A 25,166-nucleotide genomic window follows, 5' to 3' on the forward strand; every position below is an offset into this window, starting at 1 on the left:
CCAACCACTGCAGGTGCTTTTGATTTCCCTCAGGAGAGGAGAAGGAAAATGCCTCCTGTCAGGAAAAGAATCCAGGACTGGGGCTAGCAGGGAGCCAGCCTTGAGGGCTGGGCATGGTGCTCCCTGCCTGGCTGTGCTCAGGGAGCAGCAGAAGGTGTTGGCTCAGGCCCGTGCTCTTCCCAGTCTCACAACGACATCACCTCTGTCACAGCTTCAAGCAGCACCCACCTGCTGCCTAAAGGGCAGAAAAAACTCCTCTTCCTCAGATGAAACCTGTAGGCAACATCAGTATTCCTGCTGGAAGTAGGAGCACGGTCTCCATGCTCACAGCATTCTGGTTTAGCCTTTCCTGGGCGCTGTCGCTGCTCAGGTTCCACCTGGGCACTCTTGTGTGGCTCCTCTGGGGAAGGCAGTGGCAGCTCCCAGGCCAGATGCTTCCAAGATGCCTCTGGAGGCCCCTGCTGTCCTGCCCATCCCTCTTCGGGGACAGTGAGCTCTGTGTGCAGCTGCATAACTAAAACCCATCACAGCCTGGGTTATCAGGCAGCATCGATCCGTAAGGCTGGCTTAGCACCTCGGTTTATGATGATAAAAAATAGCAGTGCCCTCTCCCTAGTAACAAATGCTAATCAATGGGCTACTGATAATGGATCTTCAGACCTGCACCACAGTGAGAACCATTTAATTGGGCAAAAAAAATTGTATATACACAAAATTAAGCACACACGCAAGCACTCTGTGTCATCTGTCCTCCATACCAAATGCACGGCAGTGCCGGCTGCTAAAACTTGCAATGAATTATTTATATGATGAATTATCCTTCTTCCTCCCCTCCTAGAATATCCAATTGCCCGTTTCCATTTTTGTTTTGGCAAGATTTATTATTTAGGGTTTTTTTTCACTGGATAGCTTATTAAACATTTCCTGCTCTTCTTCTCCATCGTACAGAGCACTCATCTTGTTTCCTGGTAGCACCTATCCATCCACTCTAACGGGGCCTCCCAGTGTGGGGGAACTGTGAGGAGTGCAGTTGTAATCAGACAATTTGCAGCCCTTCTTGGGATCCAATTAGAGATGTTCAAAATTTGGGATATTTATTTGCTCACTGGAATCGAAGCTGTTTCAGCCCCCAAGGAAGTGATCCACAGCTACAGACAGAGGTTGAGACTGCATGTGGATGAATAATTTGGTTACTCAATTCCCTGGAAGCCTCTGAGAGAGTAGGAGGAGAAGGTGAGTGCCCAGAGACAAATCATTTTGAGGCTTGCTGCTCTTCTGCCCCTTAAGTTTCTCAGTTTCACCCCAAAGACAAAGGAAGAGCATTTTACACTTGAGGACTTCTTGTCCTGGGTGTTGTATGTGACCATGCCTGGGACCTGTTCCTGTAATTTATTGTGAATCATCTTTGGCTCCAGGAGGGAGTATCTCAATGCTGGGACTATCTCAGCTACTATTTAATGGACTTCAAAGGAATCACCTACATGGGAGAATTTTCCATGTTTGGCTTTCATGGTTTGGTTTCCTTTTAGGAGGCTGCCCCAGTACCTTCCAGACATTGCCGTAGTTTCCAGCATCTAAATCCCAAATCTGCTTCCTGTATCTGCATTGAATGTTTTTGTACCTTATAAATTTTGGGAGAGGCAAATCTCGCTGTGGAAGTGCTTTAACTGTGCCTCTGGCTGAGCGTCTCGCTCTGTGCTGGGCTTTAAATCACGACAGAGATTTACAGTGGAGATAGAGGTGGAACTGCAGGCATCCAAAACAAGAGTTATCTGTGCAGAGCAGGCAGTGTGCACACACCCCTGCAAATAACATCCCAGGGATGTCACATTGCTTCCCCCGGAATCACAGGCAGTGATACCCCCTAGGAACAATAGCACTAAAACTGTCCTTGGCTTCAAAATAATCAGTTTGCCTGTGTGTGAGGAGCACGGTCTCCAGAGCTCTTTGCCTGGGTAGCAATATTTTACCTCTAATGACCTCAAACCCGAGCCAGCCATTTTTGCAGGCTCTACAAAACCCTGTTGTGCCATGAATTGCACCAGGAGGTAACTGCTGCCTTCACCTGAGCACATCCCTCCCTGCTGGCTCCTGCATGCTCTGAAGGCTTGGGGGGAAGCTCGTCACAATGTACCAGGTTTTCTTCCCTAATTTTGGCTTTCTTATTTAGCCAGCTTCTCCCGTTTTTGGATGATTGAATCTCTGTGTCTTCTGCATCAGCAAAGGAGCACATGTAGTTTGCTGAGATTTTTTTATTGAGGTGTTGCAGTTGGAAGCAAACGATCCTCTAGGAAGGAAGAAGTCGGGATGCTGTGTGCAAATACCAGGTAATTTTTGGTTCTCCTTAAACGTGCATAAATTAATCCTGAACTTGTGTCTTTCTCCCTTTCCTAAACTCCTACCCTTAAAACCTATTTGAAAATGATAAATAGAGTTGTTAAATATGTGAAAATAGGGACATGAAAACAGAAGGATAACTGGATAGGGGCTCCCAGGGGGCTCTTTTTCTTAATCCTGGGTTTCTTTCGGTGAATTTATATTTCTGAGCAGACCCTTGGGCAGAATGCTGGCTGGCTGGACCCTGCTGCTCTGTGAGTTGACAGAGTGGGAGGTAAGTGGCAGTAACTAATGGCAATTAGCAGAGTTCTGGACAGCTAAATGTCCCTGAAGGCATGAGTTCTTCTGGGGGTTGTGTCTTTGCAAAGTGGAGCTGTTTGTCACCCTACACGTCACCCTACAGAATATGACAATTTGCATCCCTCCGCTGAGGCTTTGCTGTCAGATTTGTTCAGCTGTCTTGCAAGGAGAAAGGAAAAAAAAAAAAAAAAAAAAAAAAAAAAGGAAGGTTTATTATTTAATTTTTGCTCCCCAAATCTGTCGAAATAATAGGACAGGAATGATTAGCTTCTGGGAATTACCCATCAGCTGCTATCAGTAATAACTTGTTTAACGCTTATGTAGCACTTGGCGTTTTTATGACTGGTGTGCCAGAAAGGAAACAAAAAGAGATGGGTTTGTTTTTAAATGGCAAAGGCTAGTTTTTGTCTTTTCGCTGCAGCTGTCAGGTAATAGTAAGAAAATTGTGCCTCGGTCCCCAAACCTGAAAGCTGCCTCTGACCAAAACGTGATGAGGGAGAAGGTGAGAGGTTGAACGTGCAGCTTCGAGACCCGTTTGCTCAGTTGCAGGAGGGTTTAATAAATCCCATTTCTCACGCATCCTTGACGGTCTCTCCCGCCTCCATCGCTGTTGGGATGTTCCGCAGCGTTCCCGCAGCCCCGACCGATTCAAGCAGCGTCTGCGTGAGAGAGAGCAGCGGGAGCGCCGCGCCCCGCGGGCCCCCGCGTTCCCCCGTCCCGGCTTTGCTTTCGGGCAGGATCCAGCCCTCCAAGATGGATGTTGAGTAGTCTCTGGCAGCGCGGCACAAAGCCGGGCGGCGGGCGCTGCCCCTGCGCGGTTCTGCCGGGGGCGGCGGGCCGGGCCGGGCTCCCCGCGGTGCCGCGGCTCCCCCCGGGCCCGCCCCTGCGGTGGCGGAGCGGTGGCGGGGCGGGGCGGCCGCGCCCGCGGGGCACCCCCTGCCCGCCCGCCCCGGCAGCAGCGAGACGAGCCGGGCGCCGCCGCTCCGCGCCCCCTCCGCCAAAGTTTTGCCGGCGCTCGGCCGCCCCGCGGCTCCTCCCGGGAGGCGAAGCCGGAGCCCTGCCCTCGCCCCGGGCGGCGGCGGGTGCCCGGGGGGTTCCCGGCTTCTTTCCACAGCTTTTTATTGTTTTTCCTCTTTTTTTTTTTTTTTTTTTTTTTTTTTTTTTTTTTTTTTTGTCTTCCCCGCGGGGAGGGGTGGGGAAGGAAAGGGGCTATAAAGCGCGAAGGGACGTGCGTGACACAGTCCCCGCTGCAGCCCGTCTCCGCCGGAGCGGGGGGATAGGTCAACACCCGTCCCCCTAAAAAACAACCCAAGCCTCCCCCGCCGCGGGAGGGACAGCACGGGACGGGACCGGACGCCGCAAGGTAAGGCACCGCCGCCTGCGCAGCCCCCTCCGATTGCCCTGGGGCGGGCGGGGGTCGCGGTGCCCCCACCCGGCTGCGGGACCCTCGGCCGGAGCGGGGCCGGGGCCGCGGCCACCCCGGCGCCGTCCCTGCGGCCGCGGCGCTGCGCCCGCATCCCGGCACCGCTCCGCCGCGGCTTCTGCGGGATGCTGCCGGGAGAAACCTCGGAGTCCTCTCGCATCTCCCTCCCTCGCCTTCGTGGTTTGGTTTTTTCCTCCCCGTTTTTGCCCTCTTGCAGCCCACGGCGGCCGGTGCCCCGCAGCCCGTGCGGCCGCCGAAAAGGCCGGCTCGTCCTCCGGAGCTGCCCCTGAGCGGGTGTGTGCCAGGCGGGCAGCGGCTCCGGCTTCGCCAGCATCGTACGTTGTTCTCGGGGAAAAAAAAAGTGGCTAACTAAAAAAAGCAGACAGAAAACTCTACGGTGGGATATAAGTGCTGAGGTTCGCTACGTGCAGCCTTGGTTCTGTTTTTATTTCGACAGCGCAGAGACAATGGCTACAAAGCGTTGTTTAATCACTTGCAGATAGAACTTTTATGTATTTAAACCTTTGTAGTTAAAGACTAGCGCAGATTTTTGATTGTCTGAGCGCGTTTGTTCTGGGTGAATTTAACACTTAAGCGGTAGCATGTGCCCTGGTTCCCCGGACGGGTTAGTTTGGTGCCAGGGATGAGCGTGATCCTGTCTGTGCTATGCTGCCCGGGGCTGCTCTGGAAATCATCCCGGTGGACACCGACTCTACAAGGCTGGTTTCAGATAGCGAGCGGGTCGTAGAGCTCGTAGCTTCCCTTGGATTTCGCCTCCCCACCAAAGGAGCTGGTTAGCATCTAGTTACAATGTTAATTAGAACAATTAAACAGTATCGCTGTTCTTGAGGCTCGACTGCGGGAGGCGAGCACAGAGGGGAGGAAAGGTCCCCGTCGTGTAATCCCGGACTTCCCTGTCCCAGCTGACTGGGAACCACAGGGAGATAGCAGGAGATGTTTAGTGGCACTGTCTCCAGCGCCACTTAAGTGTGGCAATGTCTCCCCTGGAGCACCTCGCAGTCAGGCTGCTCTGGCAGCCTCATCCAGCGCTGAGGATGGGCTCCCAGCCTCGACGCACCCATTTCACGCTTGGTTGAGGCAGTGGAGTTGTGTCTGTAAGAGTGGAAGGGGCGAGAGCGATGTGAGGGTGAATTCCTCCCTGGGCGGTTGGCGGGGAGTGATTTATGGCATCGGTGACCCTGGCCAGGCACTGCTGGCTTGGCCATAACCTGGTTTCCATAAAAACAGCGCTTGGGTGTTAGACACCATCAGCACCATCAGAGAGTTCGGTGAGGGAGCAGGCGAAAAACTTTGTGCTTCTGCTCAGCCTACTTTGAAAATCGCTGAATCTGAACTATTTTAGGAATGACATTTCTGATTGCTTCTTGTCAGGAATGCCTCATCCTCCCGGCCGCCCTCTCCTACCTCACAGCGAAACACGTACCTGCAGGAGAGCTGCCCAGGTCAGCTTTCTAGTGCCACTACAACTCTCTGAAGTACTCAGAGCAATGTCTAGAATTTAAAACTTGCTGCTATTTGAAGCAGAAGAGGACTTTTTAAAACACGGAGAGGTTTTTACCTTGTAGTTTGGCCATTAAGAATGTGCGGTGAGATGTGCAGGAGTGCATCACGTGCGGGTACCGTGTGGATGTATCCAGCCTCCTGTGGCTGTGTGTGACCCTGTTGTGAGCAAAATGATACCTGTGCCTCGTAGGCTTCCTGTGTCAGCAGGTAACGAGCCCTTCTTAATCTTGAAAGAGCTTTATAATATGCCTGCAAAATTCCTTGTCACGTTTTCATGATGGAGAGACTGTGGGTGCATCCCACTCTCCTTGTCTCCGTGCGGCCCTGGACAGAAACGCTGTTGATTTCTGTGCTGTGGAGGGTGAGCACCGCAGCGTGTCATTGCAGCCCTAGCAGTGAAGTGACAAAATATGCGTGTCCCACTCCTGAGTGGGGACACGCCGGGCTCTGCCAGCAGCTCCCTGGCGCCAGCCACAGCTGGCAGGCGGTGGCACACGCGTGTGACGTGCCGCTGGCGTCATGGGCCAGCAGGTCACCTCACGCCCCAGCCACCCTGGGGAAGGTCAGGGTTTGGTGGTGAGATGAGAGGAATTTGAGCTCTGTGTAGGTTTCTGATCCCACCGAGATGACTGTGGTGGCTGAGGGCCCCTTTATTAAATTGTGAGAAGTTTGTCACCGAGGCGAGGCAGAGCTGTGCAGGATCGCCCAGCGCGCCCGTGTTGTTGTGGGTGAGCACTTCGGAAACGCAGAGGAAAAGCTCGGAGGTTTCCCCGATGTTTATAAATACAATCTGGTGCAAACTGTCAAGCAAGCTGTTCAAAATCACGTCACGCCTGCGCTGCCTTCCCCGCTCGGCTCAAATGCCTTCGCCCCAGAGCCGGTGTTGGTCTGTGGTTCGAAGCTCCCGGCACACAGCTCCGGCCCATCTGCGGGGCTTTCCCCGCACCCCTCTCCTCCTGCTGCTGCTGCTGCTGCTGCCAGCCAGGCAGGGCATGCAGGGCATGCAGTGCCGGTGCCCTGGCTCTGAGTGCAGCACCACCCGCTCATTGGAGCCTGAGCATCCTTCAGTGCTCCGAGAGCCCACGCTGCCCCAAAGCAACCCGGCTCACAGACCACAGCTGCGTGCAGGGGCAGAAGGGGCATCTTCAAGTCTCCTTTGTCCTCATCTGAAGGCTTGCCTACCTTAGATGTCCCCTAAAAATGAAGGAATAAACCCTTTCCTGGAAGCTCCATCCATGCAGTGGCCTTCTGCTCCATCCCATGGCCTAAGTAGGGCTGGATGGAGGCTGTTTGCCGGATGTTTCACTCTGAAGTGTGCCAGGGTCTTCTGCCTTAATATATATAAAAAGATGAGATGTTTATTAAACTCAGACCCCGTTTTTCTTCTACGATTTATGCCCCGAGAGGCCGGCGATAAACAGTTTATTAAAAAGAAATCCTGATTTATTTCTGCAAACGGTTACATTTCGAGCTGGTACCAAATGGTTTTGTAGGAGACCACCTTTTATGCTTCCCATGGCAGTTGAAAGGATTGCTAGAAAAACAATCCAGAATCTAAGTAGGTTTGGATAAAGGCAAGCCAGGACTGTACGTCAGGGTATGTGGTGCTTTTATGCAGTGAGGCAGTGGATTTTACCACGGAACATCTGGGCACTGGCTTCAGTTACAGCACAGATTTTAGTGGGATAACAAGTCTTGCTTGGCTTCGCGTTCATTTTGAAGTCACTCAACTTTATACGAATAATAAAACTGTAAGCCCATTACTTCAGTTTGCAAGGGGCTGTTTCAGCCTCCCTTCGGGGTCTCGCATCTTTCTGGGGCTGGTTTTATTTTGCTGTGCTAAGTGGGTATTTATCTTCTCGGTGCCTGGCTCGCTTTGGCTGGAGGCAGCTTTGCTAATTTGTAGCGATGGCCACTCCGGGGAAGGCGGGCGGGTTTCCATTCGCCCCCGCGGAACGCGCACGTTTTCTGCATTAGGGGCAGCCTCATGGAAGCCGCACGTTCCTCCTTCCCAGCGCTCGAAGGGGCTCAGCTTGGTAACCTGGAGGGCGACAGAGCTGCCCTGGGCTACCAGCTCGGCCACTCCTGGTAAAATAACGGGGGAGGGTTTGCTTTCTTTTTCTGTTGGATTATAAAATGCAGAGGAGAAGAGTAGGCTGGACTGAAGGAGGGAAGGGCCGCCTCTTTTATACAAGAAAACAAGTTTGCAAGCCCTTACAGAAGGGTGCACATAGTGCTGGGAGTGCCCCAGCCTCAGGGAGGATACCCCCAGCTAGTTGTATATCAAGGAATGCGTGTTTGGAATATAAGTTCCATGTGAGACAGGCCATGAGATCGATGTTCATGTTGATCGTGAGCACCCGGTGTGATACTGAATGCTGGTGAGCTCTGTCTTTTGGTGTCACTGACTGTGTGGGAAGGCATAAACCAGAAGAAACCAGAATCCTATCCAAGGAAGGAGAACATGCCAGGTAAGAGCAGAGAGAAGGGACTTAAGTCCTGCTTGAGCTCTCCTAACCCATGAGTAGAGCAGTGAGGGAGCGAGCAGCGCTTTGGGGAAAAGGCAGAGTGCAGAAACTGTTCTGTGTTCTGTTTCACATCATGAGATGTACTGCTGTGGCAAAAATCCTCATTAGATCAAACAGGGATAGTTTCTGCCTGAGAAGATGACTGAAATAAGCCCGTGGATGGATGGATGGAAGGAGCTTTGAAGGCTGAGGAGATGTTATGTTTGAAAACTTTAACAAGATGTCATTAGGAGAGGAAGTATTTGCCCTTAGATTGGGAAACAGGTCAGGATAATAAATCATAACTCCAGGAGAATGTGCTTAAAGCTGGAAATACATTCAGAGGGGAGAAAAAGAGAGCAAATATTAGAAGTTTGTTCTTTCAGAATTAATTTTCTCTTTTGCTGCTTGCAAGGACACCCACTGAAGAGGAGAAGGATAAATGTTAACAGAGCTGTAACAGGAACCAGCTGAAAATCTCATGACTGCGTGGATGGCTTTGATTGCTCCACAGGGAGCATGTCAGTCATGTGGGACATGTCAGAAACAGGCAGCGTGTCATGTCACCTCACGTGTGAGGTAGCTGATAGTCCAACTTCACCAAAAACCTGATGGGGACATGGTACAGGATGGGTTTTAAATGACATTGGAGTAATCGGCAGCACAGGCAGCCTGAGAAGCCAGCCCCACTCCACGACTCCTTCACTAAACACAAACGTGCCTGAGTTACCAGAGGGGTGCAGCAGATCCTGCACAGAGCATCTCACAGAGGGCTCTGCCCTTCCACCCGGGCAGGTATTTTCAGCATTTCTCACACATTTCTCAGGGTTGTTCGGGTTTGGCCTGAGCTGGGACTGCTCTGGCTTCAGGGTAATTAAGCTCAGGGGTTAGAGAGATGTTTGTTGCTTGTGTGACAGCTGAGATAGGAAGCAGTGGGTACTTGCTGCGAGCACCTGGAAAACTGAAAAGCAAAAGGCAGTAATTTATCTCTCCTACCTCATTCCCTGCTCCACGGGTCCGGATATGAGTGCCCCTCCAGTGTGACCCTCACACGCTCCCAAGGTGACACAGCACCAAGGCCGACACTTCCCCTGTGATTTACAGGGGAAAAGCATTGTTTGCCTAATTGAGTCTATTTCTTTTTTCCCCCCACGTATTATTTGAGAAAACACAACTTCGTTGAAACTTTATTAGGGGGTGAGAAAAATGATGTTTTTCGTCTTACTCACCTTTAATTTGCTCACTACCAAGACAGAGCAGGAGCAGACCAGCAGAGGCACGGCGGGATCGTGGGTTCCTCACACATTTGCAGGGATAATTGTACAGGGAAGATGTTTGTCCAAAGCAGCCAGAATGTCGTGCAGGAGTGCTCCCTCTCTTCCTCTCTCTCTGTACTTCGTTGAGGTGCAGCAGATTTACTGTTAATTTGTTTATAGTCAAACAGTCTAAACGTGCCTCAGCGTTCTGAAATCCAGGAACCCGATGGAAATTAAGCAGTTTACAGATGGGGCTGATGATGGTGTGGGAAAGCCAAGTGTCTTGGAGCTGCCAGCTGGGCTCTGGATGGGAAGGAAAACATCAGTGAGCAGCGTTAACAGTTTCAAGTCCCCATTCCTTCCCTTCCTTTGGCTACTAAATCTGTGTTTAATTCCCTGGGGGTTTTCTCTCCTGGGTAAGAATTACTTACTTGAGTATGATTTGTACGACTAATAGGATCTTATCCTTACTTGGGGAAGACCCTAGGGGCTCTCTCAAACTGATTTTTCAGTAATGAGAAATAATGAATAAACGTCTAATAGTCCTAGGGGGTATTAAAGTTACAATTTTGCAGGGAAGATTTAATATCAGTCAATTAAAAGTTTTCTAATCCTGTTATCGTACAATAGTCAGAAAAAAATAATAAGAGGGAAAATAAGTAGGTTTTAATACCCTCTCACATCACGTGAACTGGTCTAAATTTAATATTTGAATTAAGCAGATATTTTCAAGTAAGAGTCTAAGACCTCTCTTGCAAGTGTGTGATAGCAGGGTGGCAGGCTCAGGGAAAGAAACATGCTATGTTAATTTATGGAACACATTCTAATTCCCACTCATGTAAGAAAAAGCAGTTGCAAGGTGTTTATGAGAAAATCCAGGCAACTGGGGCTTAAACTAGAAAATGCAGAATTCACGTTTCCAGCAGCACAAAACACGCTCTGGCTCAGCTTGCTGCTCACAGGGTATGTGACCGTCCCCACTGGGCACTGTGGGCTCGTTGTGGGTCTGTTCCCCCAGGGACTGGGCAGACCCCAGCCCACAGCTCTTGGAGAGATGTGTGGGAGCCGAGTGGGACCCGGGGGCATCGTCCCCGTGGGCAGAGCCCCTCACACAGCTCCAGCCCAAGCCTCTGCTGAGACTCTTTGAGGGGACAAAGCACCAAGGAGCAGATACTGTTTTACGAGTTCACAGCTGATCATTGTTAAAGTCAAAAAGCTGTAATGCTGGAATGATGCTTTGTCCTTTAGCAGTAACTTTCATCCAAAAAATGTTGTAGCCATTTCCAGTCGCTGGTGAAGGGTCACCCCCAGAAGGCAGCACCAGATCCCCCAGCAGAGGTCTCACCATGTCTTCCCCCTTGGGGAAAAGGAAGGCCCTTGGTGTGCATTTCAGTCATCTCTGAATGCAGAAACTCCTCCCTTCTTCTCCCTCCTTTCCCCCCGTGTCAGCCTGGGATGTATGGCTGCCATAAGAAGGCTGGAGGTTTTGGGGCTGTTTGGATGTTCGCTCACCCATGACAGCCCGGCCTCCCCGCCCTCATGGGCTCCCTCAGCTTTTGTTGGCAGCCAGCACATAAAGGGCTAACCTTTCCCCTGCCAGCCTGCACAAATAAACACTGGCCCAGCAGTAAAGGGGAGCTCAAACCAACCAATCTGATTTTTCAGACCCCTTACCACAGCTCTGCAGGTGACCGTGGCTGGTTTGAACCTCTGGTGCCACATCCCTTTGGAGTAGCCATCCCTTTTGCACTTGGGAAGGGCTTTCCAGCTGGGAAATGCACAAGGCCACTGCTTAGGAAACAAAAAAGTGCTTGAAGGAAGATTAAAGACTGGCAGCTCCCAAATGTGCTCCTGTCCTGCTTTGGTGTGACGGGCTGGTGGCTGGTGAGCTGTGTTTGGACTCGTGGGGCCTCTCCAGACAGGTGTGTGCCAGCTCTGACCAATGTCCATGGCTCTGCCTCACTGCCTCCCCATCATTTTGCCTTTTGGAGTCAAATCTTTGCTCTGTCACATGGCTTCTTAGCACTGGAGGGATTGTGTGATGCTGGGTGAGCAGCTGGGGAAAGTTTGGATTTTCTCTGGAAGCAGTGGGAAGTGTCAGGCACCATGGTGGGGACAGCAGGGCGAGAAATTTGGAGCAGCTCATGCCCTCCACTAACACTAACAACTTTCATTAATTTATTGAGCTAATTTCACTAATTTATCTGTGAGAATCTGTGTTGTTTTTTAAAGCAGGATGCTGAGGGAGTAAATACAAAATTTAGGCAGTGTGAGCATTCCTGCTCCTCATACCTACACGTGTACTGTATAAAAGTGAGCATGTAGAAGAGAGAATCTGCTGAGTGATGCCCAGGAGCAGTGCTGAGGATGACTGTGCTCCCTGGGATGTGGTTCATCCAGGATAAGTCATCCTGTGCTGTCAGCCACTGCAGCCCCTGAGGAGCCAGTGCTAAGAAATGGTGTGTGCTGCTTCCTGGGGATGGTGGGGATCAGTGTGGGAGGCAATAGCCATGCTGCATCTTGGAGTCTTTGCTGCTGTAACCGTGGCTGAGATCTGCCAGCTTGAACACTAAGAGCTGCTGGTAGAAATATGTAAATATCAACAGCTTCAGCACTACATTTGATACTTTCCATTTTCAAACACTTGACAAATGTTTACATATTTTCAGCAGTCCTTTTCCAGCTAGGAAAAATGAGACACAGCATCTGTGAATTGCTCTGATATGCAACAAATCATTATGAGAGAGCACCTTAGGGTTCATTAAGGACTTGCAGGGCCTAAGGTTTCCTTTGCATACTTTCAAAACTGGAGGCAGAAAATACTAAAACTGAATCCAGTTTTGGATAGTAAGTAGCAATCAGATTGGGATTCTGATGATAATTCAGGGATTGGAAATTTTGAGGGGTCAGCTATCAATACAACATATATTACTGTGGTCATAAGTAATATGTACTAGTCTCTACTCCCAAATAGGAGAAGTGGAAATGGCCTCAAGCTATGCCAGAGGAGGTTTAGATTGGATATTAGAAAAAACTTCTTCATGGAAGGGGTTGTTTTACACTGGAACTGGCTGTCCAGGGCAGTGGTGGAGTCACCATCCCTGGAGGTATCTAAAATATGTGTAGTTGTGGCACTTGAGGACATGGGCTCCCAGTGGCTTAGGCAGTGCTGGTTAGTGACTGCACTCAATGGTCTTAGAGGGTTTTTCCAACTGAAACAATTCCCAGTTGGGCCAAACTCTGAATTCAGTAAAAAACCTCATCATTCCTTTGTAGTCAGCACTGCTGCAGGTGGTGGCATCACAGGGATGCAGTCTCTTCCCCAGGCATTGCAGATTAGCACTGTGGGTTGTTACTGCTGCTATTTTGCTCTGTTCTTCCAGCCTTCTGGAAAGCTGCTGCTGTTCCTGTCTGTGCTACAGCAGGAGAGAAATCCTCAGTGGTAATAAGGACTGCGTGGTAACATGGGAAAGGAGAATTCCTGAGTTGCTGTTGTGGGAAAACTGTGTGTGGAGAGGTAGGGAAGTGAGTGGGAAGAGCAGTGCCTGTGGGCTGGTTTGTAATCCTGTGTATGTGTGTGGTGGTGTTCCTGATGCTGAAGGAAACTGCACGTCTGATGGAAGCCCCTGTACACTTGACAGGTTTTCCAAGCAATATTCCCTTTATTAATCACCAACCAGAAAGCATAAGGGGAGAAGTGCATAAGGAATTCCAGTGTGCTCATGGCACAGCTTTCCACAGAATGTGAGTGCTCCGGTTATTGCTGGATCTGCCAGAGCTTGGCTCCCCCTGCTCCTGCTCTGGGGGTCGCTCTGGTGGCCTGCAGCTCCCTGCCCTGTGCCAGACTCTCGTCTTCTCCCCTTTAGCAAACACCTTGTTGGCCAGGAGCAGCTGCCGTGCCAGTGGTATTCCCTAGGAATGACTCAAGCACCCTTAACTCCATTGGTAATTAACGAAGTCAATGATTTGGGTTTGTCTTGTAGCGCTTTTCCAAGTCTTCCTGCCCCGGCGGTTTGAGGATGCCACAGCAGGATGCAGATCCTGGTTGTGCTCCTGCTCTGCATCACGCCCTAACATTTCATCCCCGTCCCCGGAGGACTTTGGCGAGGGCGCTGGCTCATAATGTCATCCTGAAGTATTCCAGAGGAACAGTGGGAAACTCTGTAGCAAATACCAAGACGCTGGTGTTGGTTGTAATTTGTAATTGTTCGTGTGTTCCTCCCCGCTAATCCCCTTGCTGAAATTCATTACAGAGAGCGAGCAACCTACACCCGGAGAGCTGTGCTGAAGGCGGAATGACTTGGCCGAGGAAAGTAGCTATTGTTTTATGATTAAAGGAAAGGATTATATTGGGATTTCCTTGAACAAGGAAAGTCTCTGCCCTACTTTTATTGCTTGTAACAAGGGGATAATAATTACTTTCCATTATAAAACACCCCCAGCGCTTGCGCTGAAAGATTTGTGGTAGAGCTGTGTGGCATTCAGGGCTGGTTATCTTAAACGGCCTGGAGTTGTGCAAACTGAAATTTCTCTGCCTTATTTCTCCTACTGGGGCTCAACCCCTGCTGAGACTATGGAAAAAATTCCTCCGCTCCGAGTTGGGTCAGACTCTCCGAGTGTGACATATTTTCCTGCGGAGGAGCTGGTACCAGTCACCTACCCCATGACGCCCGCCCTCTCCAGGAGTGACATCCAGCCACGCGGAGGTTTTGTACGGGCTTGGGAGGATGAACAGCGATCCAGCCGGTGCTGGAGTGGCCGGGAGAGGTAACATCTGTCCTGGGGGGAGGGCTGCCAGCTGGCAGCCACCCCGTGCTCCAGCACATCCCTGCTTCCCGTGCCGCTGCCACCCCCTCGAAAGGAGAGGCGCGGAACAACCGAGCATTGTAGCAGGGGCCGCCGGGGACACGCTGTTTGTTTGGGTTTGACACCCGGCGCTGAGTCTCGTGGGCAGAGGTGGCTGTGAAAGAGAGAAGTGCTGGTATGTGGTCTCTGATTGAAACAAGGAAAACTATGAGGCATTTCCTTGAGCGTCCCAAATGGCATCTTCTGGCTCAGCTGGTTTTTGAAGCTGAGGTCCAGCTGCCACCAGCTCCAGGATGACGCTTTTGCTGTGATCAGGGTTGAATCTGTTTCCACTAAAAGTGGAAAAATAAATAAGTCTCAGTTTAGAAACAAAACAGTCCATGTAAAATTTGATTTTTTTGATACTGTGTCTCCCTAAGTATGTTTGCTTTTCAACATGTCAAATTTGAGACAGCTCTGCATTTTCTAATGATGCCCCTTTGGAGTTAACCTCTCCCCCAAGCTGTGGCTCACTGCCACTGTTGTCCATTAAGATTTGGTAGAAATCTTTGTACCTTTATTTCTTCACACTTTCCTGTTTTTACATGGTTGTATTTTTTCCCTGTAATGCTGCAGTGATTTGCTTGGCTAAAACAATAGTCCCAGCAAAGGAAAATTGTGGGTTGAATTGGAATTGCAAGAGGCTCTTGGTTAATCCACAGATTATTGACATGGTGGACCCTCCATGCTTCAAAGGCACCATTGTAGTCCATCATGTCCCTGTGTACTTAGGGAGCTTTAATCCATGGATTACAGGTCCCTAAGAGCTCCTGTCCTGCCAGGAGCTGCCAGGTCAAGCTGGCTGTGGCATTACACAAAAAATTGCTCTTTAAGATCCACAGAGATGGTGATGCACCCTCGCCTCCCTGTCAGGGCTGCATTCCTTGTCCTGAGCCCCTGGAGAGGTCCCACAGCCCTGCCTGGCCCAGGCTTTTCCCCAGGAGCCAGGCAGGACCAGACAACAAGTTTTCAAACTTTCAAAGTTTTTTGCTTTAAAAAAAAAAAAAAAAAAAAAGGAACCACAAAAAAGCCCAAATGAAAAGCATACCAAGCGTTTTCCACATCCTTTAGGGAATAGTCAGCATTAAACAGCAGGCCTTCACTTTTCCCCTCTGGTCTCCCCCTAAACAAACAAACTGAGCAGCTCCCAGTAAATGCTCAAATTGCAAAGGAATTATTTTTCCTTGTTTGCACATTAAAAATAACTAATTGCATTACAATCCAAATTTATAAGCACTTTTAAACTCCTCTGTTCCTCAGGTGATAACTGTGTGTGCTGAGGTACATGTATTTGTGGCATATATCTCTGGAAATTGAGTGTATAATGGAAAAGCTCACTGCCTCTTTACTTGCAGCATTCCTGTAATAAGTCAAATAAGTCACACAGTGCCCTTTTATTTCCAAAGCTGGACTTAAATCACGTCAATAAATCTGCAGACTTACTATGAGATGCAGCATGGGTAATGTAAACAGAAAAAAACCCCCACCCCCAGCACACTAGAGTTTAAAAATAGGATGTAAGGAAGAAAAAAGTTAACCATCCATACAATAAAAAGAGAAGAAATGCAACCCAAGAGCACTATGTCAGACAGTGCCTTGAAATTATCCTCACTAAATTACAGTCGTGCTCTTCCCACTCTCTGTAATTAACGTGAGCGTTTGGTTATTCCAGATGGATCTGCTCCAGGTAAACCCAGATTTTTTTTTTTTTTATGGTAAGACCTTCACAGGTCTGGGTGACCTGCAGATAGTTGAGGAGTAAAGCAAATTATTTCCATAGATCAAAGGAGATGGCTGTGAACAGGTACCAGTGTTGCATGTGGTGAATCCAATACTTTGCTCCCTTTTTCCACAGCATAGGTGTGTTTGGTGAGATTGAGCCTTCCTGTGAGTGTCTGTGTGAAATAAATGCACAGTGAAGCCCAAACAGGAGGACATAACTGCTTGGATCCCCAATAGCCAAACAAAATGGATTCTTGGCTCGCTGGGTAGGATTTCTGTGGTGGGAAGTGGGCAGGGAGCCCCTGATCCCTGACAGAGTACACCCTGCACAGCCGTGTTTCAGTGCTGGAAAAAAAGGTCAGCCAGAAAATACCGTAGGCTTGAGCAGGGAAATCAAAAATGGGGTGATTTCATTTGTCCCCAGAGCCACCTGTTTCTGGCTCGGGTTGAGGGTATGCCCACCCTGCTGAGCCTGTGGGAAAACCCCATGAGGTGCTGCCACAGCTCCAGCTAATTTGTCCCTGGACTCAGAACCTGAGCCATCTGCAAATCCCATTAACCCCTCCATTTCTGGTCCTAATTGCAGTTTACCTGGAGATTTGTGGATGGAGTTTGTTACCTGGAGGTCTTAGAGGCAGGAGAGAGAGGCTGTGTAGGGCTTTTGCAGGTGGGATTTTGGAAAGGTTGGGTAAGGAGATTTTTATAAAGATAGGAATTAATTGTAACTGTCTTAAAACCCACTACCTGACTTAATGATTATTTTCATGTATGTGCTTATAACTCAAGTTTATAAAATGCCATTTATATAATGGTTGTTTATATTTTGTGAAAGAAGGAAAAAGGCCCAGGCCTCTGGCAACGTGGTGAATTTTCAAGTGTTTAAAACCATGTATCTCCCTCTCCAATGTACAGCATGTATTTTTCATCTGTTGATCTTTTTAGGTCAATACAGCTGTGTTCATTAAACAAATCTCTCCTGAGGTGTGGCTCTTGCTACCGCAGTGTTTGTGTAGCCTGGGAGCTGCTCACCTGGGGGACGGCACTGCTGCATTCCAGGTTCAAGTCCAAGGAAACCCTGGCCACCTGCCCTGGCATCCCTCAGCCTGCTGGGGTTCGGTGTCCTGTGCCTGGCAGGCAGAACTGGGTGCTCTTGTCCCCTGGGAACAGCCCTGCCTGGGAGGAGATGGGACCCTCCGGATGTTCAGTGCTCGGTCTGACTCCCAAGGTCGGGCAGCCAGCAGGGCTTTTCCCTCGGGGCTTAAGGCTCAGTTGAGACAGAGTTTGGGGAAGAAGTGAGAGGTAAAGATGGGCCATTAGAGGGCACTTTTGCAATCCTGGAGAAGGAAAACGGTGCTTATTATTTCACTTAGGACTGTTTATTTTGGCACTCTTTTAAATTCAGTGATAAACAGCAGGCAAATCCCTCCAGTCAGCAGGAATATATCAATAAAATATTGACTCAGAGTTTAAAAGAAAAGAAAACAAGACAAACTTGTAGAAAATGGAATAAAAGACGTTTAAGGAGGCGGCAGAGCCTAGAGAACAAAAAATCGCACAACTTATTTCAAGTAATTTGTGTGGTTTAGCAGAGTAGTGCTTAGGCCTCAGCTTGTACCTGGCTTCTAAAAACGAATCCGAGGCAAGAAAATGGTTTGTTGGGAGTTTCTGAGGGCTGGGTGGCAGAGCACGAATTCACAGGCTCACATCAGGCAAGTGCATTTTCTGAGGGACTCTGTCAAAGTCATTGGTGAGCTTGCCCAGAAACAAACACGGGGTGAATAAATGGGCTTTTTGCTTTGCTCTTGATGCTTTGCATGAGTAAACTATAGAGGGTTTAGCTTGAAACCCTGCCAAATTATAATGAGTGCACTGCAAAAAACTAAAATCTGTTTATTAACTGGTGTGAAAGGGTGGTGTAACACTGACAGCACAGCTTCCAAACACTGTGAGCGAGGCTTGGATGCCTCTTTGCTGTTGTGCCACTTTTGGAAGTGTCGTGCATGAAAATTTGAGGTTAGATATGAAAATGAAAGCACTCAAAATTCTATTAATTTGTCAAAGAACAGAGATTATAAAAGTTTCCTTTTTCAGTAACGGTTGACAACTTTGCAAGGTATTTCATGTGTGGGACGAGCAGGGATCACAGAACTAAATTTAATGTGTCTTTTTGGAGTTATGGAGTTATTTTTAAGCCAAAATGCTTTTACAATTAGTTAAAGAAATTGGAGACAAATCTGTACCTTGTCACTGCTCTGTAGCTGTTGAGGGGGGCAGAAACACTGTTTATGGGAGTTTTTAAAGTGCATTAGCTAGCGAAATTATTTAAGAAGTGAAGCTTAGCCTATAATCAAAAAGGTTTATTTTAGTAGAGGTTACACTGTGCTGGAGCTGACTATGGGAATACACAGGATTGCAGTTTCAGGGGGTTCATGTGGAGGACGCTGTCTGCAGAAAGCGTCAGAGTTTCTTACCTAACCAAATAATCTGCTGTAACTGTTGTGATTAGGTTGGAAGGAATTTCATCCCTGTTGGCCAACAATAATACTTGAAAAATCAATAAACAGTGTGTTAGAGCACACGAAACTCATCGTGCTTTGTGTGAGGGGAGCTTTCTGCTGGCTTCGGTGACTCAAGCCAGCAAGTATTTTGACTTATGATCTTTGCTCCAAAAGGTCAAATGTCTTTAACTTTGCTGCTAAGTATCAACACTTCAGTGTGAATTTGAGGAACTATATCCACTGCCATCAAAAGCTAGCTCGGGACCTCGTTGGGATAGATTTTGACAAAGGCAGGGAAAGCTAAATCAGGATTTACCTGTAGCTAGCAATTTTATGTGTTAGGTAAAGCACTGGACTTCTTTCCCTTCTGTATGGCAGAGCACGGCAGTAACCTGTCATTAAACCATCCCTAATGATAACAGGGCACACAGAGACCTAAAATTGCATCCTGTGAGGGAGTGCTCAGTGCACGTCACCCCTGGCTTGTGGATACTGCTGAGTTTGCCACGTGTTTTCCCTCTCCCATCGCCAATTTCAATGGGAAAATAGAAAGATGAAGGAACTGAGCTGGACAGCAGGAGTTGAGGAAAACAGTAGAAAGGGGGGAGGGAATGAGCTGATAGCGGGGGAGAGCAGAGAGGAGGGGTGAGGGGAGGGACCTGCATGTTGGTGGAAGGGATGATTAAATAACGTCAGAGGCAGAGGAAGCAAAATGAGGGTGAAAATAACCCTCCATGGCCTTGCTGGTGTCAGAAGCCCTGCTGTGCAGCATGTGGGTGGCTGTGTTTAGCTGTTCTGAGAGCAGGACAGGCAGAAGAGGAGCTGGAGGCAGCAGGGAGAGGGATTTAGGAAGAGCAGTTTTAGTATGGCTTGGACTGCAGTGTGCCACTTTTCAAGGAGCTTCATGCTTGCAATTTTTACATAAAATATTAGGGGTGGTGGGAAAAAGAATTATCTCAGCACCAGATTTGGCCTTAAAGGTAAAAGGAAGAGTTTGCTGTAAAGTAGTAGTTATTTCACAGTGCAGTACCCAGAGCCATTATTGTACACTCAGCCAAGGGACAAGATAAAACTGTTCCTGCCAGCTCAGCCTTTTACTATGTTTCTCCCCAAAATCTGTGCTGACAGTTTAGGTAATAGCCTAAATCTAAGTTTTTATTGTTTTTTTTTTCCTTTTCTCCTAATTAAAAATGGTTATCATTTAAGAATTTAAACTTGATATATCTGTACCAGAAACGAGCTTTTTTCCCTTCCCCCCCATCCCAGAGCCATTATATATGAGATCATCTACTGTACTGAAAGGAGATTTTCAGCTTGTCCCACTGTATATGTTAGGGTAGTAATTTCTGACCTAGTTATAGACATAATAATGAAAGGCTGAGATTATGAATTATTATGCCTAATTTGTAAAGGATTCTCTGCTTTTGTGTTTTGCAATTCCCATCAGGCTTGAGGATTTAGCCCTGCTGAATTGCATGCTAATACCAATGTGCTTTGAATATGTGTGGGTTTGTATCACATGTTTTCCTAATTCACTATTTTTGTAAAGAACAGTTTCACTGGAAATATTTACTTTCCAGAGGATTGTTGGAAGCCCAACCAAAATCTCCTAGGGGAAGCAAAGCCGATGTACCCTCCATCTGCTCTGTGCTTACTGTAGCTCCCAAGGCCAGCCAGCTCCGTTTGTGCTGTGGCAAAACATCAAAGTGTAACTCACCAAAGCATGTGGAAGGCTTTTGCTTTTCGGTAGCGATTCCACTTTGAGGCCACTGCCCGGGCTTGTTTCAGTCACAATTCGGGATGGGAAAATCGTGGTGACACCCTTTATCCAAGTGCTGTGACAGTGAGTTTTCCTGGCGTTTGTGTGGCAGTGAAGGTGCCTGCAAAACACAAAGTGCACACGAGGTTGTTGTAGGTGTGCCCAGGTTGCAGCACAGAGGAGCTGCACGTGGTGCCCCTCCCGAGCTGGGACTCCCTGTCGTTGCTGCAGGATGCTCCTGCTGCGCTGCCCGCTGCCGCTCCTGCTGCTGCTGCTGCCGCTCCACTCCAGGCCCCAGAAGTTGCCCACCAGGGACGAGGAGCTCTTCCAGATGCAGATCCGGGACAAGGCGTTTTTCCATGACTCGTCGGTCATCCCCGACGGAGCCGAAATCAGCAGCTACCTCTTCCGAGACACCCCCAAAAGGTATTTCCGTCTGGCACCCCCAAAAGGTATTTCTGTCCTGCCCAAGTGAGGAAGCTGAACTTTGAAGACAGTAGCTCTGGTTGCTGGGTGCTTTGAGATAAAAATTGGATCTCAACCAGAAAAATACAAGTTCCAGTGTTCTGTTTGGTGAAGTATGTGAGCCTCCATCCCAATCTGGCCTCCCCAGCTTGATGGTCTGTCCAATTTAGTTGATTTCTGGGATAAGCCCAGAGCTCCCCTAGACCAGAAAACTTCTCTGAGATGAGGCCACTAACCATGTCTGGAGGCAACGGGAAGGACATTAGAAACTTCAGGCTTGACCCACCACATTTGTCCCTCTTCATTGTTCCCTACTGTGCTTTAAAGGAGCAGCATTAGGCAGCCTGGTCTGAACTCCCCACTTCTCAAGCCCCATCCTGTGGGTCAGAAAACACTGAGGGTTAGACTGAGGAAGAACCTGAGGCTTCAGAGAGTTTAGGGAAGAGCTGCATTGCCTCGTGTGACATACTTCCTCCAGCCTTCATCGCTGAGGAACATTTTATAACAGGTGATGTGTAGTGCCTGAAGGAGTGTGGGAGGGCAACTGGGTGTGTGTGTATCTCTATGTGCTTATCGGGATACAATGTCAAATGTGTGTCCTGCTTGGAAGAGCACATCCCTAAGTTTCAGGAGAGATCCCGTTTCTCTCATTTACATCTCTGTGATTATTTGCAGCTAGGTAGTATAGGGGTAGAAGGTAAAGTTGCTGGAGGGGAGGGCAGGAGGACAGAAACCCCTCTGCCCTGCTTTGACCCAGAAGTGGGAACTCTCCTTAGCTCTGGCCCACCAGCCTTTCCATGCTCCCTCTGCCTGCCACTTTTGACTCTGTGGGCCCACCAAGACCATCCCTGATCGTGTCAAGTCAATCCCTGCCAGCTGGCTGCTATCAGGAGTTCCTGAATGTGGGTCTGTTAACCTCCCTCTAGGTATTTCTTTGTGGTTGAAGAGGACAACACTCCCTTAGCAGTGACAGTGACACCGTGCGATGCCCCTCTGGAGTGGAAACTGAGCGTGCAGGAGCTCCCAGAGGAAGCCAGTGGGGAAGGATCAGGTAACAAACCATCAGTGGCTTCCCCTGTCTCCTTCCCTGTTTTTCTTCTGGGTTTGAGGTTCCTCAAACACTGCCTGCCCGTATGAGCTCCTGCTGTTTTGGTTTTCCAGTGCAGGAGATTGACAACAGGCAGCAATATGGAAAAAAAAAAGGCTACAAAGAAATAAAAGCTGAGGTTACAGTCACAGGGGTCTGCATGCTGCCAGAACAAACTGTGCTTGCCCAGAGTGACTCAGTTTGATGGGGGCTTTGCTGTGAGGTTTTACACAAGATAAGAACTGGAGAGACAGGGCTGGCATTGCAGCAGGACTGAGCTCAGCCCTTGGAGGGACTCATCTCCACACAGAGCTGTGTAGCTGCTGCTCAGGAGAGGAAAGGGCTGCCAGAGCCCCGGACACATGTGCTGAACTGTCACACACACCACATGGTAGGGCAGACACACCTCTGGTCCCCACTGTGTTTAGCAACAAAATTTTAGGGTGACTCAGATGGCCAAAGCCAAGGGTCCACATCCAGGAACAGGCAGATGAGTTTCCTCTGGGGGAAAACTGCATGGCAACTCCAAGTGGGATGCCTGACACTCCAGTGGAAGGTGTTAGCTACCATTCCATAAAGACTGGTCAGGTGGAATTTCTGTTGTGTTTGGGTTTAACCTGAGTGCCAAACCAATTCTCCTCTGATTTGACAGAAGTGTTGATCAATTACATCTTTCTCAGAAGAGAAAACCTTCCTTTTCCATCTCACATTTATATTTTATGTAGTAAAATGTGCCTGTTAGAGTTCTGTTTGTTCACATTTGCAAAGAGTGTCTGTACAAACTTTTTGCTTGTATTGCAGGTGACCCAGAGCCCCTTGAGCAACAGAAACAGCAGATCACCAGCGAGGAAGGCACGGAGCTCTTCTCCTACAAAGGCAACGACGTGGAGTACTTTGTGTCCTCTAGTTCCCCATCTGGGCTGTACCAGCTGGATCTGCTGTCGACAGAGAAGGACACCCATTTTAAAGTGTATGCAACCACAACTCCAGAGTCGGACCAGCCTTACCCTGAGTTACCTTACGATCCCAGAATCGATGTCACCTCTCTGGGACGTACAACGGTGACGCTGGCATGGAAGCCAAGCCCCACGGCCTCCTTACTGAGACAGCCCATCCAGTACTGCATAGTCATCAACAAAGAGCACAACTTCAAAAGCCTCTGTGCTGTGGAAGCCAAGCTCAGCTCTGATGACGCCTTCATGATGGCTCCAAAGCCAGGTCTGGATTTCAGTCCCTTTGACTTTGCCCATTTTGGCTTCCCTGCAGACAACAACTCTGGCAAAGAACGTGGTTTCCTAAAATCATCCAAGTTTGGGCGGCAAACACCCCCAAAGCCAAGAGTTGACCTGCATAGGGTTTGTATTGGGAACAAGAACATCTTCACCGTGTCTGACCTGAAGCCAGACACGCAGTACTACTTTGACATGTTTGCAGTGAACACCAACACCAACATGAGCACCGCCTATGTCGGCACCTTTGCCAGGACCAAGGAGGAGGCGAAGCAGAAAACAGTCGACCTGAAGGATGGCAAAGTTACAGATGTGTTCATCAAAAGAAAGGGAACCAAATTTCTGCGTTTTGCCCCTGTTTCATCTCACCAAAAAGTCACCTTTTCCGTTCATTCCTGCCTGGATGCTGTTCAGATCCAAGTTAGGAGGGATGGGAAACTTCTCTTGTCTCAAAGCGTGGAGGGCGTGCGGCAGTTCCAGCTCCGGGGGAAAGCAAAAGCGAAATACCTGATTAGGCTGAAGGGCAGCAAGAAAGGCGCCTCCATGCTGAAGATCCTGGCTACAACGAGGCCTAACAAGCAGTCCTTCCCTTCCCTTCCCGAAGACACGCGGATCAAAGCCTTTGACAAGCTCCGCACGTGTTCCTCGGTCACCGTGGCGTGGCTGGGCACGCAGGAGAGGAACAAATTCTGCATCTACAAGAGGGAAGTGGATGACAATTACAACGAAGAGCAGAAGAAAAGAGAGCAGAACCAGTGCTTGGGTCCAGACACGAGGAAGAAGTCGGAAAAGGTTCTCTGTAAGTACTTCCACAGCCAGAACATCCAGAAAGCAGTGACCACAGAGACAATCAGAGGCCTGCAGCCTGGCAAGTCCTACCTGCTGGATGTTTACGTGATAGGGCACGGCGGGCACTCGGTGAAATACCAGAGCAAACTGGTGAAAACAAGGAAGTTCTGTTAGTGGCCCTGGACTAACAGAGGAACACGGGGAACTCCGGACTGAGCATTATCCTGCTTCTGAGTATAAGGATTGACTACTTGCACAGCTGACAAGTTGTGACCTGTATTTGTACTGTGTAGAAAAGATATCAACTTGTATATTTATGTTTACATAAGTCGTTGTCTGGAGGAGCTGAGGCTGGTGCTGTCTGGTAGCAGCTGGCAGCAGTGTTATCATGTGTCCAGTGACCCACATGTGATGCTCAGTAGATGTCCAAGGTAGCAGAAAACCTCGGAGGAACTGGCACGCCTTTGCTTCCATATTGCATGAACTGCTTCTAAATTATTTTATACTTTAAAAGGCTGAGATACATCATTTGTCCACCTTGTTACTCACAACTCACAGACATATGCCCTTTCTCTCAGTGTAGATGGTAGGGTTTCTGTAAATTATTTTATAGAGTCTTGTTTTAAATGTTTATGTTTCTATGATTGTAAACTATTAAAATCTCCCCCCAATAAAATACAGATCTAAACTAAGTATTAACTGAGCTGCACATGAAGCAGTTTGATTGCTAATGTAAATTCTTACCTAGCTGATTTTCATGTTTAAATACTGTATGTATTTCATGTACAAAGTTGCCATAACGTTATATTCCTGTACATAAAATTAAAAATATTAGATTATATATTGTTGACTTTTTGTTGCCTTTTTTTTTTACATTCTAAGTGGGCAGACAGACGTGGGGACAGAAGAGGCATGCTGAAACTTGTACTGAATTCAGTTTTCCTGTTTCATCATGGCTTGGAGTTAGAGAGGCCATGCAGATTTTTTGTATGATCATTTGTTATTTTTTTGTTAGATTGTTATCAGAAGCATTTGCTCCCTGGATGCTGCTTGGTTTGATCATAGTAGTAATAAGCTGAAAAGATTGCATCTTTTTTCTATTGACAACAATGATAGTGCTACCAAAACCCCAGGTACTTTGATTTAATTTGCAGTTATTTCCGTGATGTAGATTTCTTTAAGATATTATATTTCTAGATATCATATTTTCTAAATTGTCTTCTTTGTTTTTCCATGTCACCTCCATCGACTCAAGAGCCTGTAGAGAGCTGCTTAATAGAAAACACTCCTCAGAGAAGCAGCTAGGCCAGCCCCGTTTCAAGCAGTGAAGGTAGGAGGGAAAGGGACCAAAATCCATATAAAGGCTGAAAGCAGGTTCCTCTTAGGCTGCTGTCAGGGAAAACCAGACCTGTCCATTCCTGTAGA

General features: G+C 48.5%; 1 protein-coding gene and 1 long non-coding RNA gene across 2 annotated transcripts in view; one reads left to right on the plus strand and one right to left on the minus strand.

Annotated features, from left to right (window-relative positions):
• The first annotated feature begins 3,850 nt into the window (after positions 1–3,850).
• Positions 3,851–24,582, plus strand: NDNF (neuron derived neurotrophic factor). The gene is made up of 4 exons (XM_014886669.2): positions 3,851–4,000; positions 20,403–20,597; positions 21,563–21,687; positions 22,525–24,582. The coding sequence occupies exons 2-4, from the start codon at positions 20,404–20,406 to the stop codon at positions 23,913–23,915; spliced, it is 1,710 nt and encodes a 569-aa protein (XP_014742155.1). The 5' UTR covers positions 3,851–4,000; position 20,403; the 3' UTR covers positions 23,916–24,582.
• The window catches only part of LOC148224087 (uncharacterized), a 31,395-nt gene continuing 15,555 nt past the window's right edge, over positions 9,327–25,166 (minus strand). The window contains exons 4-5 of the long non-coding RNA XR_015803447.1: positions 20,130–20,292; positions 9,327–9,650 (exon numbers count right to left, since the gene is read on the minus strand). This is a non-coding gene — a long non-coding RNA (uncharacterized LOC148224087). The remainder of the gene's footprint in view (positions 9,651–20,129; positions 20,293–25,166) is intronic.

This window comes from Sturnus vulgaris, chromosome 4 (assembly GCF_052056855.1).
Source record: "Sturnus vulgaris isolate bStuVul1 chromosome 4, bStuVul1.hap1, whole genome shotgun sequence".
NCBI lineage: Eukaryota > Metazoa > Chordata > Aves > Passeriformes > Sturnidae > Sturnus > Sturnus vulgaris.

Bases quoted from the DNA above. Each gene is read 5' to 3' on its own strand.
- NDNF (XM_014886669.2), top strand. From the start codon at position 20,404: ATGCTCCTGCTGCGCTGCCCGCTGCCGCTCCTGCTGCTGCTGCTGCCG. The intron at 20,598-21,562 runs GTATTTCCGTCT...ACCTCCCTCTAG, and splicing joins TTCCGAGACACCCCCAAAAG to GTATTTCTTTGTGGTTGAAG. The intron at 21,688-22,524 runs GTAACAAACCAT...CTTGTATTGCAG, and splicing joins AGCCAGTGGGGAAGGATCAG to GTGACCCAGAGCCCCTTGAG.